General features: G+C 45.9%; 1 protein-coding gene across 1 annotated transcript in view; it reads right to left on the bottom strand.

Annotated features, from left to right (window-relative positions):
• The window catches only part of LOC143989518 (uncharacterized), a 39018-nt gene extending 20879 nt beyond the window's left edge, over positions 1-18139 (bottom strand). Inside the window, exons 1-5 of the mRNA XM_077489654.1 lie at positions 18091-18139; positions 13980-14094; positions 13723-13857; positions 13009-13144; positions 8397-9442 (exon numbers count right to left, since the gene is read on the bottom strand). Coding sequence (XP_077345780.1) covers positions 8397-9442; positions 13009-13144; positions 13723-13857; positions 13980-14084 — 1422 coding nt within the window. The 5' untranslated portion in view covers positions 14085-14094; positions 18091-18139. The remainder of the gene's footprint in view (positions 1-8396; positions 9443-13008; positions 13145-13722; positions 13858-13979; positions 14095-18090) is intronic.
• Positions 18140-19125: the final 986 nt, after the last annotated feature.

Genomic DNA, 19125 nt, shown 5'->3' with positions numbered 1-19125 from the left:
GGAAGAGGAGGGGAGTTCAGAGGGTGATATGGACCAGCAGATAGGGAGGAGAAGCAGGAATAACTTACATAGCACAGGAGGGACAAAGCAGACTTCAAATGTATCAGGAGCGAGTCATCGACCATGTACGGTCACATCTGGCGCTCCCAGGACACCGTCACATGGCTCCGCAGTGTGGGCTTTTTTTTAACATGTCCGCTGCTGACAATAGCGTTGCCATCTGCAATCTTTGCAGTCAACGCATTAGTCGCGGTAAGCCCAACACTCACCTAGGGACGACCGCCTTAAGAAGGCACATGAGCAGACATCACCGAGTGGGAGCAACGGAACACACAAAGCCACACTGCAGGCTCTCACCGTCCAGCCTCGTCTTCTACTTCTCCTCTCTCCTCACAATTGTCCTTCACTCCACCTTCCATCACGCCAAGCTCACGTTTTTCTGCAAAAAGGCAGGCTTCCGTGGGCCTAATGTTCGAGCGTAAAAAAATGATGACGCCGGATAAACCTCTTGCCCAACGGTTGACGGCTGGCTTGTCAGAACTCATAGCCCGCCAACTACTGCCATATAAACTGGTGGACTCGGAGGCCTTTCGCAAATTTGTGGCCATTGGAACACCACAATGGAAGGTCCCAGGAAGGAAGTATTTCTCAGAGAAGGGCATCCCAGAGCTATATGGCCATGTTCAGCGGCAAGTGAATGTATCTCTGGCACACAGTGTCGGTGCCAAGATACATCTGACCACAGACACGTGGTCTAGCAAACACGGGCAGGGAAGGTATATCACTTTTACTGCCCACTGGGTGAACCTTCTGACGGCCGTCAAGCATGTAACCCGTGGCACCCGTGTAGATTTGGTTTTACTGCCACGGATTGCATGCCGGCCTTACTCTTCTTCTCCTCCTCCTACTCCATCCTCCTCCCTCTCCTCCTCAGCTGACTCCTCCTTTTCCACTGCTAGCGTCTCTTCCGCTGCACCGCCCAAGCTCCCCAGAACCTATTCCACATGCCAGGTGAGACGTTGCCATGCCGTGCTGCGTCTGTTGTGCCTGGAAGCCAAGAGCCACACTGGCCCGGCACTCCTTTCAGCTTTGCGTTCACAGGCAGATCAGTGGCTGACACCGCTCAATTTGACAGTTGGTAAAGTGGTGTGTGACAATGGTGCCAATCTGCTTAGCGCATTGAAACAGGGTAAAATCACGCACGTGCCATGCATGGCACACGTCTTAAACTTGGTCGTGCAGCGATTCGTTGTCAAATACCCTGGGGTCCAGGACATCTTGCGGCAGGCAAGGAAAATCTCGGCCCATTTCAGAAGATCTTACACGGCCATGGCTCGCCTTGATGACATTCAGCGGCGACACAATCTGCCGGTCAGACGTCTTATTTGCGATTGCCCGACGCGATGGAACTCAACCTTCTATATGCTTGATAGGCTGCTCCAGCAGAAACGTGCAGTTAACGTCTACCTGTATGAACTCTGCGGCAGAACCGGTTCTGGGGAGCTGGGTTTTTTTTCACCGCGCCAGTGGCTGCTTATGCGCGACGCATGCAGACTTCTGTGGCCATTTGAGGAGATCACCAAACTGGTCAGTCGCAGCCATGGCGCCATCAGTGACATGGTACCTTATGCCTTCTTTATGGAGCGTGCATTGCGTCGTGTCATTGATCAAGCTGTGGAGGAGCAGGAGCGGGAAGATGAGGAAGTCGCAATGCTGGATGAATTCTCAGGGGGGGCTACTCTATCTGAGACAAGTGAACAACAGGAGTCTGAAGAGGAGTCAGAGGAGGATGGTGCCGGGGCGGATGAGGAGGAGCAAGAAGAGCATGCTTTAAACCTTTCTGGGACCCCTGTTGTGCGTGGATGGGGAGAGGAGAATGAAGAGGACGACATTATCCTGGATGATGAGCAGGAGCCAGGCCACCACACCGCTTCCACTTTAGTGCAAATGGGGGCCTTCATGCTCCAGTGTTTTAATAGGGACCCCCGTATAAAAAGCATAAGGGTCAAGGACCAGTACTGGGTGGCAACGTACTTAGACCCCCGGTACAAACACAAAATGGCGGAAATGTTACCGCCGTCGCAGAGGGCTGTCAGAATGCAGCACTTCCAGGCCTTGCTTCGAGAAATGCTGCATTCTGCTTTTGTGAGCGCTGGCAGAGGAGCAATTCCCACTCCCAGAGAAGGAGTTGCGGGTACCAATCCAACAGCGCCTGCAAGAAGAGGCCGGTTTGAAGATGTGTTGGTGACTTCGGATATGAGGTCATTCTTTCAGCCGACCCATCGACAGGTGTCATCCGGATCCAGCATCAGGGAACGCCTAGACCGTCAGGTGTCCGACTACATCGGGTTAACGGTCGATGTGGACGCTCTGAGGAGTGATGAACCCCTGGACTACTGGGTGGGCAGGCTTGACCTCTGGCCAGAGCTTGCCCAATTTGCAATGGAACTGTTGGCTTGCCCCTCATCCAGTGTCCTGTCCGAAAGGACGTTCAGCGCAGCAGGGGGGATCGTGACCGATGAGCGTACTCGCCTAGCTCACGACAGTGTTAACTACCTCACATTTCTAAAAATGAATGAGGCGTGGATCTCGGAGGAATTCAACACATGTGACCAGTAGACCATGTATATGTCTATAAACAATTTTTTTCATCAAGCACACAGACCTTCTTTCTTCATTTGGCTCACTTCCTTGTCCAAAAAAAGCACACCGTACTATATGCCCGTACCCTCCTCTTTGAAGAGGTTGAGCGGTGTCATATTTCTACTGGGGCTGCTTATTATGAGGGGCTCCCACCATCCCTGTGCTGTGCTGACATCCTCCTGGGGCTGTACCTCTGCTGTGCATATTATGAGGGGCTCCCACCATCCCTGTGCTGACTTCCTCCTGGGGCTGTACCTCTGCTGTGCATATTTTGAGGTGCTCCCACCATCCCTGTGCTATGCTCATTATGAGGGGCTCCCACCATCCCTGTGCTGTGCTGACTTCCTCCTGGGGCTGTACCTCTGCTGTGCATATTTTAAGGTGCTCCCACCATCCCTGTGCTATGCTCATTATGAGGGGCTCCCACCATCCCTGTGCTGTGCTGACTTACTCCTTATGCGGCTCATTATGAGGGGCTCCCACCATCCCTGTGCTATGCTGACATCCTTCTGGGGCTGCTTATTATGAGGGGCTCCCACCATCCCTGTGCTATGCTCATTATGAGGGGCTCCCATCATCCCTGTGCTATGCTGACTTTCTCCTGGGGCTGCTTACGGTGCAGGTGTCAGTGCTGTATATCACGGTGCTGATGTCAGTGCTCTCTATCACGGTGCTGCTGTCAGTGCTGTATATCACGGTGCAGGTGTCATTGCTGTATGTCACGCTGCTGATGTCAGTGCTCTCTATCACGGTGCTGCTGTCAGTGCTTTATGTCACGCTGCTGATGTCAGTGCTCTCTATCACGGTGCTGTTGTCAGATGACTCTATCACAGTGCAGGTGTCATTGCTGTATGTCACGGTGCTGATGTCAGTGCTCTGTATCACGGTGCTGTTGTCAGATGACTCTATCACGGTGCAGGTGTCATTGCTGTATGTCACGCTGCTGGTGATCATCTCCTGCACCCTCTTTGCCTACCCTGGTCCCTGACCTTCCCTCTCCTCCATTGCCTTCATGCGCTCCACAGTCCTGAATTATCACAACAATTTCCCATATAAAAAAAGAATGCTTGTAGTTGTCGATCCCAGATTCACCTCATACATGTGTTATGTCATTGGCCATGTGGTGGGACTATGTTTGCACAGCTAATAATTATTTTGTGGCTGCAAATTTGACCTATAGGTTTGCGAAGTTCGCCTCCCATTGAAGTCAATGGGGCCCGTCGCGAACGTTCCGGTTCGCGAACTATCGGCCGCGTTCGCGGTCCGCGTTTGCGAAACGTCCCGTCGGAAGTTCATCCATCACTATATGTACTTATGTCAATACCATTTTCCATATCACTGTATAATGGATTCGGTAAGATGGCCCTCTAAGAGTTTTGGTGAAATTATCAACAGTTCCCACTGACACCACTGATCCTTACCACTCTCATTCTATGCATTAAGGTGAAAAAACATCTGACAGTGCCTGCGCCCCCAGTCCCCCCGTTTTACTTACCTGACCCCTCGAAAATCCCACGCTCGCCCCCGACATCCTCTTCACCACTCAGCCTGGCCGCTGATTGGCTGGAGTGGATGGATGGAAAGCAGCGCAGCCATTGGCTCGTGCTGCTGTCAATCACATCCACTGATGTGGAGCGCCGGGGGGCGGGGCCGTGTGATACAGCGAGCGGCTATAGCTGTATCATGGGAGCGCGCCCACAGGTGCTTCTCACCATGCGCGGGAGCTCGCATGAACGTGAGAAGTACCTGCGGGAGGAAGCAGAGACAGCCACCGAGGGACCCCAGAAGAGCAGGTTCGGGGCCACTCTGTGCAAAACTAGTTGCACAGTGGAGGTAAGTATAACATGTTTGTTATTTAAAAAAAAATAAAAAAAATTTACGTTACAATCCCTTTAAGGTCCCTGAGACTGAATAGTTTTCTTCCTATTCTGGGATCACGCATTTGTACATCACCATCATATCTCCTCTCAAGCGTCTCTTCTCCAGGAAGAATACTTTTAGACCCCTTTCACACCAGGGCGTTTTGCAGGCGCTATAGCGTAAGAAATAGCGCCTGCAATCTGCCCTAAAGAAGCTGCACCATTGTATGTAGTGTGAAAGCCCGAGGGCTTTCACACTACAGCGGTGCACTGGCAGGACATCAGAAAAAAGTCCTGCCAGCAGCTTCTTTGGAGCGGTGAAGGAGCGGTGTGTTTACAGCTCCTCCACCGCTGCTCCTCATTGAAATCAATGGGGCAACGCTGTAATACCGCCGGCAAAACGCCGCTATTGCAGCGTATTGCCAGCGATTTTAACCTTTTTGCGCCCGCTAGCGGGGGTAAAAGCGTCCCGCTAGCGGCCGAAATGCGCCGCAAATCTGGCGGTAAAAGGACGCTAAAAATAGAGGCGTTTTACCGCCGACGCAATGGGCGGTGTGGTGTGAAAGGGGTATTAAAGTTTTGTAGTCCTTCCTTGTAACTGAGATCCTACAGTCCCCTTATTAGCTTCATTACCCTTCTCTCTGGACTCTCCCAGTTCCAGCACTGGACCCATTACTCCAGACGTGGCTGGACCAGAGTTTTGTAAAGTGGCAGAATTATAGCCTTATCTCTGGAGTGATTCCCCTTTTTTGATGCAGGCTAATATTCTGCTGGCATTGCTTGCTAACAGCTTGATATTGCATGCTCTTGTTATCAGGAGATTCATGCTGAATTCCCCCAGAGGTTCTCCCTCTAGAGAGTAAATTCTGTTCAAATTTTTAGCCTTCAAGTACATTACTTTAAAATTTTCAACATTAAGCCTCATTTGCCATGTGGTAGCTCCCCTCTTTATTTCATGGAGGTGTTTTTATAAAGTTTCTATCTCCTGATGTGAAGTTATTGCCCTGCTTATTTTTGTATCATCAGCAAACACGGAGAGTGAACTTTTTATCCCGAACTCTATATCACTTATGAATAAATTTAACAGAATTGGTCACAGGACAGAGCCTTGGGTTACCCCACTCACACCAGAGCATTGTGAGTACATACTATTTATCACCACTCTTTGGACACGCCCCTGTAACCAGATTTCTATTCAAGTATCTTATCGTCCATGCTAACAGATCTCAATTTGTAAATTTAGTATTGATGGGGAACTGTAATTAATGCTTTTGCAAAATCCAGATACACCACATCCACAGGCCTTCCTTTATCTAGAGGACCACTCAGTTCCTCACAGAATGTTAATGCACCTAAAACACTTAGACTGATCCTACAGAGTTTCTGGGACCGGTAGTTCCACACAGAGAGGTCTCATTCATATAAACTGAGTTCAATCAGGCCTCAAAGCCTATACTTCATTGATAGGTGACTGACGGTTAAGGGATACCTGCACCGGAGATATTTACAAGTGTGTCGCAGAGCAGGAATTGCTAACACTCTCCATTTTATACCACTTCAGTACTTGTTAAACCCTTGGATTACAAACACTGCAGTATAATAGCTAGCAGAAGAAAGAAGAACAGAGACTACACTTCTCATTTGGTGGCTTTGTGTTTCAGTTCCAGTAGAAATGGACTAAATCATACCTCAAGGGGGAGCACTTGAGTATTTGTACTGTGCTGTGCTGTGCTTGATAACCTTGCATTAGTGTGCTCAGTGCGGCCGTACTGGAAGCGGGAAGGTGCCCAGAGTCAAGGCATTCTGGACACAAGTCCCATTTGGAGACGCGCTTGCAGGGGTCATTCAAGGAATCTTCAAGGGTTAATAATTTGTCAATACTCAGTGCATTATCATATTGAGTTTGGATGTTTATACAGTAATTGTAGCCACTGTTTCAGACCAGTTTCAGTAAAATTACATTCTGGTTAATTACAATTGGTGTGAGGCTTGTTCACTCACCTAACAGGTGGAACAACGGATACCCAGGTAACGGCAAAGGTACACTATATGAACATTGTTATTGTGGGATTGTTCCTGGTTGTTAAGACTCATATCCACACTGTTACGCAGCTGTGTCAAGCGGGTTGAGCCAATTAATTTTGGGGGGGGGGGGGAGAGCAGAGTACAGAATGTTAACAGATTGGTCTGGCAAGAACGATCTTTCATTAATCCATGCTGATTACTACTCATGATTCGATTAGCAAATACTTGGATATAGTTTACATTTAGCATAGAGACCAGCAGCTGTCTTTTGTGGAGAGCAGTCATTTTGAGTGAATGGGTCAGCATGTTTTTTTTTTGGTCGTTGTCATACTTTGTCATTAATGTATATCGTCATTGCTATAAACAGAAAAGTCAGTGCTACTACCCCTATACCACATAGATACCAGAGCTCCCAGATGCTCGATCCACTTTTGCTGGCTGAGTAATATAGAAAAATTGATCCGCACTCCGGTTGATGCTCTTAAAATGTCTTCATTTTATTGAATAGCCATAGTGAACAAACGCTGATTAAATCATTTGACGCGTTTCAGCCGATAAGGCCTTAGTCATAACCACATAACAGACATGTTTTTCTACATATCTTCATTGCTGGATGATGTGATTGAACATGGATTTATATAAAGGATTTTGTTTCAAAGTTCCAATAATATAACTTTTTTAGTACTTTTTTTCATTTAATTTTGCAAATAAGATTCTCCTAAAAGCTACATCAGATTTTTGTAAATGTTTGGCTGTCGGCATCCTAACAATTGATGACTCCTTGGTTGTTAGGAAGCAGGCGACCTTGTTTGTTTTGTTGATTTTTTTTGAGGGGTGCCTCTTATATTCCATACTATAGCCACATGTACGAAAAGGGTCTGGTATGGATAAAGAAAATCTACTTTGTGTCAGGGCTGGGCCACTGCTAATTTACAAGCAGCTCTTATTTCAGTGCTCAGCTGTCAGTTAATTACCAGCCACTCTTTTCCACAGTGACTAACCTGTTTACCATTACCTGCCTCATTAGTCCCGGCTACAGCCAGCCCCTTTTGGCTATTTAAACAGCTTTGCCAATTTCCTCCTGGCCCTGGCATGGTCTATGATCTCCAGTTCATTCCTGCCTGTGTTCCTGTGTATGACTTGGCCATGTCTGACTTCTCTTCCGATTCCTGCTCCTAATTTATGGCTGCTGACAATGCTGGATTCTGGTCTCCTGATCCTGGCTCATCAGATCTGGCTTCCAAACCCTGGCTTCTGTTTTTGACTACATTCCTTAACGGTGTTATTTTTGCTATTTCATTAAAAGTGTGATTTTTAACTGCTCTGTCGCCACCTGGTTTATGGTTCCTAACACTTTGCCAACAGAGGGAAACTGGCTGGGAAAAGTCATTTAGCAGCCGGCAATTTAAATGTTTTTATATTCGTTGTAAATTTATACTTTGTTTGCTTATATCATACATGTGCCAAGAATGTAATTTAATGGAATTTTGCATATATAATATGTCACTTTAATAAATAATAAAATAACCATTTCTGGCTGATTAGAATTTTTAAAAAATGCATTGGTACATGTCCCCCAGGGCTCAGCTCCCCACGCCCTTTGTTTGACAATCTCATTCACCTTAAAAATATCCTGATTTCAAAGATTTTGCTTCCATTCGTTTCAATTGGGTTTGGATTAACATTCAGAATTATTTGGCTATCTTACATACTATTGATGTCAGGCTGACTTGTCTGTAGTTTTCTGGAATACATCTTGATATCCTCCAGGGTAGTGCCCAGCTCTCCATGCCCTTTAACAGTCTCTTGCATAATAGCCTTAAAAATGGCCTGGTTCGGAGCAGTTTACTGAATCTCTCATCCCTACACCCCTCTGTGAGATCTCTGATGCATAATAAGGTCTGATTTCCGTGGAAAACATTTCCTGCACTCAGAACAGGAATACGACTTCTCTCTTGTGTGCAATCCCTTATGCATAACGAGGTGTGATTTCTGTGAAAAACATTTCCCGCATTCTGGACAGGAATATGGTTTCTCCCCTGTGTGAGCCTTCTGATGTTTGTAAAGAGAGGAAAACCATGAAAAACATTTCCCACACTGAGGACAGGAATACGGCTTTTCTCCTGTGTGCAGTCTCTGATGAATAACAAGGTCTGATTTCTGCAAAAAACATTTCCCACACTCAGGGCAGGCGTATGGTTTCTCCCCCGTGTGAATCCTCAGATGTCTAAGAAGTTTTGATTTCTGTGTAAAACATTTTCCACATTCAGAGCAAGGATTTGGCTTCTCTCCCATGTGCAATCTCTGATGTTTAGCAAGGTCTGATTTCCGCGAAAAACATTTCCCACACTCGGGGCAGGAATATGGTTTCTCCCCTGGATGAGATCCCTGATGTCTAAAAAGGTCCGATTTTTGTGAAAAACATTTCCCGCACTCTGGGCAGGAATATGGCTTCTCCCCCGTGTGAGATCTTTGGTGTCTATTAAGTTGTGATTTCCGTGTAAAACATTTTCCACATTCAGGACAGGGATAAGGCTTCTCTCCTGTGTGAGATCTGCAATGTATGACAAGTTCTGATTTATGAAGAAAACATTTCCCACACTCAGAACAGGAGTTAAGCTTCTTAACCGTGTGAGATCTCTGATGTACAGTAAGACTTAATTTAGTGCGAAAACTTTCCCCACATTCAGGATAGGATAATTTCTCCGTCCCCTGAATTCGGGCACCATCCCTCACAGTACAGGGTTGCTCAAAGTCAGAGAGATTTGATGACCTATCCACACTGTGAAGTCCTCCATCCATACCTGAACTCATTGTCTTTTCTCCTGTACAATCTCCTATGATGTCCTCCTCTTCCATTTTACAACCTGGAGATAAAGTAAGACGATTCTGTGAGGGTGTCACAATGGCGTGTTCTGGAAAAATATAAAAACATGATGGATAAATGAGAGAGGTTTAGTTCATTTAAATCAAGATTCCATCTGAATAGTGTTGGGCGAACGGTTCAGGCCAAGCAAAGGTTTGGCCCTAGCATCACCTGTTCGCCCGTTTGGCGAACACCCGCCAATGTACAATGCATTCTAGGGTCCTAATTGGATGAAGCCTTGCACCAGACCACTGGTCAGGTGCAGGGTTTTGCCAATTAGTTTACAGTGCACTGACAGAGCTCGGAGTGGACAAAGTGATGATGACTGTCCAATCACGGCTCAGTGCTCATAGTCCCACCCCCACACGATAAAAGCTCAGTTTGCTACTATAGAGTTAGTGTGTTCACTTATTGTGACTGAGTGCAGAGCAGTGGTGGCCCGTCCATAGGGGGTGCAGGGGCACCACCCCTCTAATCCATGCGCCCGGCCCCTAATTTAAATTCAGGGCACGAGACGCATGGATTCTAATGTTTTATTTTAAGAAGCACATGATTAATGCCAGAGGTTCTAATTGACTACAAAAAAGGGTGGGCTCGGGGCGCAGAGCACTGAGTCCTGAGCCCATCCAGTTGTGTGACAACAGCAAATTAATATTCGCTATCATCTTCCTGATTCTTCTCCCGGCCAATCAGAAAGAGGTTGGCTGAGAGGACCCGATTGGCCGAGAGGAGAAGCGATCATATTGGCCACCGAGGAGGAGATGCAGGGGAAGCCACCGTGTCAGTGTAGTGTGTTAGTGTAGTGTAGTGTTTAACAGCATTACATTATTTATTTATTTATTTTGGTTGCTGCATGTTTTTTTTTTTTTGCTTTGTTTTTTGTCCTCTGCCTGCCTCCTTTTTTAAAATTGTTCCCCTTTTTGTTGTAGTACATTTCTGTCAACGTCAGTCCTCAATTTAAAATGCACCAAACTCTACTTTTCATTCAATAAAGTGCATCCAATTGCACATTTCCCAGTTTCTATTACAGTTAGGTTATAAGCCCCCCCCGTCATGTCTGGGAGGCCAACAAGGAGAGGCAGACTTTCCCATGCCACTATGAGGGGGCCAGCAGCGTGTGTCCAAAGGCAAAGGTGGACGTGGTCCATCCTCAGGTAGGGCATGTCTGTCTCTCTGTCTCTGTTTACTGATGTTGCCCATACTATCCAGCGACAGCATGCAGAGGAGGTGGTGGACTGGCTTACTAAACCACCATCAATCACCTAAGCCAACACTAGTGCCCAGTCCACCGTAGCTGCCTGAGTGGCTTATTCTAACCTTTAGAAGGTTACAGGGCGAAGGCACCACCATCACCCAAAGACCAAATTTTCCACAACTGTGTGACAGGGGCATCAAACTTAAATTTTATACAGCAAAGCCTATTCTTGCTTTCATCAAGACTACCTCTATAGGGTTACGGTTTGAAGGCACCACCAACACCCAAAGCCCAATTTTTTCGCACCTGTTACTTCTATCCAAAGTTTTCTAAAGAGACACCAGACTTTATCCAAAAAATTATTTTAAGCTTGGCCCGAGTGTACTATAATTTGGCTTCTTCACATAAGGCTTGCTCACTGTGGTGCAAAACTTTGTTGTTATTTCCATCCAAAGTCTGCCAAAGAGACACCAGAATTTATCCAAAAAATCTCTAATCTTGTTCCGAGTGCACTAAATTGTTACCTCATCATACAGACTGGCTCCCCAAGCTGTTGGTTATTAAATAAGGTAAGCTTGCAGGGAAAATATATTTAAATGTAATTTTTTTTTTCTTATGAATGTCATCTGGTTAGAACATTAAGAATGCCAGTTTTGCTGCAGCAGGTTTTATACATGGTACAGATGTGCCACTTTACAGGCAGACTAGGGGGACCCCCCATAGCACTATATTTAAAGGAATTTTTCATTTTTATTGTTTCACTTTAAGCATCATTAAAATCACTGCCTCCCCCAGAGCAGTACCCGGGCCCCCATACTATTTTCATGGCCAGTAACTTATATAAGCCTTCAAAATGGGGACTTTTGATTTTTCAAGTTCAGGTCCCATAGACTTTAATAGGGTTCGCGGGTTCGGGTCCGAACTTTTGCAATGTTTGAGATTTCTCACGCAAACCGAAGGTTGTTCCGCCAATCTCTGCAGCTGAATCAGGTAGATTTTAGCGAGCAGATGTTCTCTGTAAACGTACCAACCAGATGGCCTTTGTTCCTCCTTCCAGATCACATCTACATTTACACAGCCTTGTCAGAAAAGCAGAAACTAATGCCGCGTACACACGATCGAATTGTATGACGTACTTAGTCCGTCATACAATCCTACGGACAATCCGGCGTACTTTCTACTGAACGGACTTGACCACACACGGATACACAAACAGTCCGACGAAAGCTTGCGCGATGACGTACAGCACGTACGACGGGACTGGAAATAGGAAGTCCAAGACACAGCAAAGCACCCTTTGGGCTCCTTTTGCTGACTTTGCATTAGTGGAAGTTTGGTTAGAGACGATTCGCGCTTTTCAGACTTCAGCTTAATTCGTCCGTTTTTGTTTTTTTAATTTATTCTTGAATTGGAATATTAATCATAGGATGAGGATGAATAAAGACATTTGTGATAACTCTGTGTGAATATAAGCAGCAAAGCAACTTCACTTTTCTTGCATTCTGAAGAAGAAAAGAATGTGCTATATTAAAAAATCACAAAATTAGCAGCATGACGAATATGCTAGCTTCAATACGAACACTAGCTTTACAAGACAGAGCGCTTCCGCCCTGTAAATCCTTTCTGGGCATGCGTCATTCTTAGTCCGTCGGACTAGCATACTGACGACCGTATTGTCCGCTGAAACCAAAGTACGACGGAAAGATTGTTGTGCAAACCGAACTTATTAGTACTCCAGACTGCACGCTGAAAAAGTCAGCTGAAGCCCACACACGAGCGGATTGTCAGTTGAAATGTGTTTCAACGGACTAAGTACGTCATACAATTCGATCGTGTGTATGCCACATAATGGAGTCTAGGAGGTTCATGTTCTTCACACAACCACACGTCTAGGCACTGGGTTATGTGATCTCTGTCAATGAAGAGGTTCAAAGTTAAGACTTGTAGAACATTTTCCATGGAACGAATGACCATAGGCCTAGGCTTCTGGTGATTAGCAACTGTATAGTGCTTGCAGCATTATTTCTCCCTGGAGGTATAAGTATTCTAGTTTTTACATTACTATTTACTTTTTATCCCAGCAAGACTGTAAATAGAGTTTAATGTTAACTTTTAGCTATAAGTCTGCTCGAAGAAGAGGGGCCCACCTGCCAAAAAGCATGATCTGTATTGTAATATTTGAACTGTGTTCATCTTACCACAGCCAGCTGAACCCCAGAATATTCATCAGGTTGAATCTGAAGCATAGAGAAGAGGGGTCTATCTGACAGAAAGAATACCTAATGTGCAGGATGGGTATCAGTACATTTAAGTAACGGTTTTACACTTATTATTGGCTGATATCATTCCTCTCTCACCCTCTTCCGGACCAATCAGCGTGCAGCAACAGAGCAGAGATAACAGAATATATTATGGCTCACCTGTGCTGATCTCTGTAGGATTGTCCTCCTCTTTGAATGTCCTCATCATTCCAGCCTCCTCCGTATATTGCTGATCATCCCTCACAAACATCTCTTCTACTTCACCCTCAACTTTAATAATCATCAGATCTTCACCCTAAACCAACAGAATGACAAAAAAGAACATCTGTAAAATAGAAGTATTTATGATATGATATCACAGAGAGAATATCATCTTGTAGAGTCCACACATTGTCTCCACATGTCAGAGTATTCAATTACTTTATGTTCCAGACCCTCAAATCCACCAATCTGATGATAGTGAGGGATGGTGTGACCTTCCTGTGTGGAATCCCGGGAATACAGTGGACGGGGACATCTCTCTGGTGGATTCCAATTACTGGATCCATCTGTAGGAAACACACACACTGAATACATTGTTTCTATGTTTATGTTTATCAGATGATGGGGGGGTCTAGGCGGACCCTCCGTACTGCTCTCTCCTTTACAATAAAGTCTCCTCACACAGTGATGTGAGGGGCGGCTGATTGTCCATCATGACGTCCTTGTAGAGATCCTTGTGTCCTTCTAAATACTCCCACTCCTCCAAGGAGAAATAGACAGTGACATCCTGACACCTTATAGGAACCTGACACACACAATGATACAGTCACCATCCAGACACATCCCTTGTCTGTTACTGGATAATGTCCCAGAATTCCCAGCACCGCTCACCTCTCCTGTCAGCAGCTCCATCATCTTCTGGGTGACTTCTAGAATCTTCTGCATGTTGTGTCTCTCGGGTGTCAGGGAGTGAGGTGGAGGCACTGTGATGGTCAGATGATCTTCAGACTTCACAGGAGGAAAAATCTGTATTTAACAAAAACAGTAATATGTCACATTCCCAGAATCCTCCTCCCCTCTCCGGTCAGGTCTGTGCTTTTTAATAGAGATAAGAATGATGTCATGTGACCGCCCAGAATCCTCCTCACCTCTCCGGTCAGCAGGTAGATGATCTCCAGGGTGAGGTTTAGTATCCTCTCAGGCAAGTGACTCCAGTCCTCCTCCATCCTCATTGATGTGGTCATGTGATCCATGCAGATTTCTCTGTAGACAGATAGAGAATTATCTGGATTGTATTGGTTGTATAATAATAGAATGGGGATGAAGGGGGTTAAAAGATGGGCTGCCCCCAGTGGGAATTGGCACATGTAGACTGGGATAATTCATGTCTACCTCCCTAGGTTTCAAATGCAGAGACTTATCAGCTGCAAACCCCAGCAGAGAAGGAAGACCTCTACACACGAAGACTCTAGACTGTTTATGGACAGCACACTGGGTATTCTAGTTTCCCCATCTCCCTCCAGAGGGCTGAGTCACAATGTGGAGACTACATCTCCCATCAGTCCCAGTTCCTCCTATCAGCATCTCAGTCTACATTCTCTTCCTCTGTGACTCACAGGTGATGGGCGGGCCTAATCAGGCTGCTCACAGCCCTGTAGTGACAGTGTTTTGTCCCTCTGTTATCCTTCCCTTACTCATTGCAGGTGACAGAGACAATGTTATCTAGGCTACACACCAGACCCCCAGAAAAGTAGCTACTGTAGACATGGTAAAAGGGCTAAAGTATCAATATGTCAAAGAATAATACAACAGAAGAATACCAAAGTAAACAGAAAATTTAACTGGCATAATAGAAAATATTTTATAAGATAAATTAAATTCTATCAAACATTTCAGCCAAGGGACCTTCCTCCCACCAAGGTGTGTCAGGAAGTGGGCTAGAAGCATTTTCCACCAAACCTGGGGCAGAAAGCATAGGCATTTCTGAAGACCTTCGGGTTGTAGACACGGTCTCTTTCAAACTTTGGCCTAGGGAGTCACGGGTTCGCCTTTTTGGGGGGTCGTATTAACCTTTTTATCTTTGCTCTTTTGGCTCAAATCGTTCTTTTCCTGAGGGCTCTTCAGTAGGGTGTCTGTTTCCTCTTCATCTGGCAGAATAGAAGGATCCTCCTGTCTTTCTTCCTCTTGAACCTGAACCAGATTCTTCAGGCTTAAGGGTTCCCTGAATGGGTCTCAGTAGAGGAGGTAGGTGGAGTGGCATAGATGACCACAACCAGTCCCTGCAGATGTCTCTCCTTCTTCTTCATTGTCTTCCTCCACAACTGGTGGAGAAGACTGCAATCATGTTACTGATCATGCCTTGAAGAGAATGTTTGAGTGGAGGATGAATCAGCCTGTTGAGGCATTTGAACAGCTTCTACAAGAGGAAGAAGATGATAATGGTGCTGATGTAGAGGTTGGAATTTCCACCAGTCAGGTTGTGCTTTCCAGGTATAAACAAATTTCTTAGAAGCACTCATTCACATGTCTGTAGATTCTGGACTCTAAAGGGCCGTAACACACAGAAATAGAAACCGGACGACATTCGGCCCTTCTGTACAGTAGCCGTTCGATGGCTTTTCTCGAGGGGCAAGACTGAAAAAGGTCTGCTGATGGGCATCCGATCAGCGCTCTCAGCCAATAGCTATCTTCTGCTATCTCAGGAGTTGAGCTTTGGCCCTCTCCATTACTCAAGTGTGAACAGGGTATTCTTTGGGTAAAAAACTTGTCCACTGGAAAATTCTTCTTCCGCTCCCTCCACCAAATCAGATGTGGAGACGAAGGTAGCTGGATTCACCTGTCCTATTAGCATTTGGGCCTGTATCTTCGCTGGAGAGTTGGTAACATTGCAACCACTTATAAGAAGTCCTCAATGGTTTCATTATGATCAAAGCTACTTCAGGGTTCAGCTCCACTCCAGTGTCCCATCTCTGTGGATTAACTTAAGGACAACAAAGAGCCCTGGCTGTTCCCAGCTCAACCTGACTGAAACACGTAGGTATCCCTTTTCAGTCTCCAGAACTTCCCCACTCCATCAGCTGGGGCTTTCTGTTCTTGCAACAGGTGCCGATACACCTGCCATTAGCATAGGGCAGTGATGGCGAACCTTGGCACCCCAGATGTTTTGGAACTACGTTTCCCATGATGCTCATGCTCTCTGCAGTGTAGTGGAGCATCATGGGAAATGTAGTTCCAAAACATCTGGAGTGCCGAGGTTCGCCATCACTGGCATAGGGTGTACACCCTCTGTTGCTGGTTCCCTCTCTGAAATGAGAGCAATGTTCTGACAAGATCAGTGTTCATCCCCACTATCATAGAACTCCTGGTGGCTCCAGAGGGACAAGGACACACTATGTTTAAGGTGTTAAAATGTCTGACTGTTAAAATGTCTGATTGCCCGACCAGAGAGGTCAAATGTCAATCTGACCAACAGGTTTACAATAATGAGGTTGTCAATCTCCACCCCCTATTATTGGCTGATCTCAGATCCCTTCCAATAATAAAGGGTGGTGTTATCCACCTCCACCCCCTAAATTTTGGCTAATTTTATATGCCATCTTATAGCAAGGGATCAGGATATCCCTCTTCACTCCCATTTTTTGGTTGACCTTGGATCCACTCTTATAGTGAAGGATGCGGTTATCCACCTCCACTCCCACTTTTTGGCTGATCATGGACCCCCTCTTATAATGAGGGATAGGGTTATCCACCTCCAATTTTTGGCTGATCATTGACCCCCTTTTATAGTGAGGGATGGGGTTATCAACCTCCACCCCCCATTTTTGGCTGATCGTAGACCCCTTCTTACAATGTAGGATGAATTTATCCCCCTCCACCCCCATTATTGGCCGATCTCCACCACCTCTTATAGTGAAAAGTGGGGTTAGCCCCTTCATCCCACCACCATTATTTGTTGACCTCACCCCCAGTCTTTTAGTGAGGGGTAGCCACCTCCACCTACCATTTTGACCCCCTCCTATACAGATTGATAGGGTTATCCACCTCTCCACCCCATGTTTGGCTGATCCTAGACCCCCCCCCTCTTATAGTGGGGGATGGGGTTATCCACCTCCACCCCCAATATTTGGCTAATCTTAGACCCCCATCTATAGTGAGGGGTGGGGTTATCCACCTCCACCACCCAATGTTTGGGTAATATCATACCCCCTCCTATAAAGATGGTTGGGGTTATCCACCTACATCCACCATTTTTGGCTGATCTCATACCCTATCTTATAGTGAGGGACAGAGTTATCCACTTCCTCTCCCATTATTGGTTGATGTGCGGCGGCTGACCAGAGTCAAAGCCTGCATGGGACATTTTATGCCACTGACCCCAATAGAAATTTTGTAGTTTACTGACATTTGCAATGGGGCTTATTCTACTTTCACTCAACATTTCATTTTTTACAGCTCCAAAATAAAAAGAACTTCACCACCACCACCTCCCTTCCTGGGTTAACATTAATCTTTACCCCCTTTACCTTGTCTGCTGAATTAGCATACTCACCCGCTTAGCGATTCTAGTGCTGCCCTGCTGTCTACTGACTATCATCACAGCACGCCGGGTCCCATGCCCCCATCTTACTTTCCGATGTCAGCAGGGGGTGGCTGTCCGTAATTGCAGCCACCAAACCACCCGATATCATAAGTGATGGGCTCGGGTGTGTTCGAAAACCACACTTGTCCAATCCCGCCAGGAAGCCGACACTGCACATCGCTAATCACCGACAGTGAGACATTTCCTGGTCTGCAGCTGCACACATCGGGATCGGGCACATGTGGTTTTCGAACACGCTCAAGCCCATCACTAAATATCATGCACTGTGCATGCATGTGCAATGTGGTGTAAATAGCCCAAAGCCTCCTGGGAGCTGTTAAGTGATATCACAAGTGGCTGTGGGGGGCTGGGACTACATTGGTATCCCCTAGATGAGGACTGTGGAAGTCACGGCGGACTACACAAAAACAGTAGACAGCCTGAATCTGAACCTCTGAAGAGAATGCTAAGGTGACACATCTCCAAAGTGAATACAATGTTTCGGCTCCATAAGTGGGGAAATGTTCTGCCCCTGAAGGGGTTAATCTAGGTTTCCACACTATATATGTGTGTATCATCATCTGCTGGAGATAAAAGACATCTCAGTGACTATGGAGGAAGAGGACTGACATGACGGGGGGGGGGTTACTGGGTGTAAATAGAAAATAAGATCTTATTACCTCCTCTACTGCCACTTACAACAATGTCTTCTCTCTACTTCCTCCCAACTCACCTCTCACCGGGAACATCCTATTTATACCTGATATAACTTCCTGTCTGTACCTGACATCACTTTCTGTCTGTATACCATAGACTCTTTCTATCTCAGTATACGTGAGATCACCACCTTATGGAGCTCAGAGGAACTGCAGCCCCAAGAATGTTTTTGCAGGGCAATCTCTGAAATTTGGTTACTGTCCCAGTGTGTCTTCATCTTGCAGGTTCCAGGACTCTGTACAGAGTGGCGGTGGGGTGATGACTGCTTGAACACTCTCTGGGTTCAATCACCAGGCACTGCAATTATACCAGACTGTTGGAAGCCGTGATCTCCTTTCTTTCAGTGCAAGTATAACTCCGACAGTGCAAGGATGTGATGAGGTAAGTACCACCACTGACCACCAATGTTGGACTGGAGTTTTTACTGACAGCAACGATGGGGCTTATTGCATTCCCCTGATATCAACTATGGGACTTATTTTTTTTTTCCCTGACACCAACAATGAGACCTATTTTAACTGATACCAGTGATAAGGGTTATTTCACCCCACAGACACCAGCAATGGATCTTGTATTATCTAACACCAGCAATGGGAATTATTTTATCTTACTGACACAAATAAGTAGATATTTTATTCCACCAACACCAATGATGGGATTTATCTTAACCAAGTAACACCAACGATCAGTTTTATTTTATCTTACTGACACCAACAATGGGACTTATTTTATCTCACTGACACAACAAGATAAGATGATGTCATAAATTAAGAAGCCTGCTCCCACTAAGGTCAAAATGGCTGACCCTTCTTGTAGCAGCTGGACATGGAGAGCCATTTGTTTGGTGGTGATGAGACCCCTGAAAAGGACCACAGAATCCAATACACCGCCTGGTCTTCATGTGAGATCCTAGAAGAAGAAATGTTGAGCTACAGGCAGCGTCCAAGTTGCAGTCCTTTAAGTCGACTGAGACAGATTGTTTTTTTTATTCTACTGAT

Source organism: Lithobates pipiens, unplaced genomic scaffold, assembly GCF_037356315.1.
Source record: "Lithobates pipiens isolate NorthernLeopardFrog02 unplaced genomic scaffold, aLitPip1_a1.2 Scaffold_18, whole genome shotgun sequence".
Lineage (NCBI taxonomy): Eukaryota > Metazoa > Chordata > Amphibia > Anura > Ranidae > Lithobates > Lithobates pipiens.
Note: the sequence above shows the minus strand (reverse complement) of the source record. Positions and strands in the feature narration are given on the sequence as shown.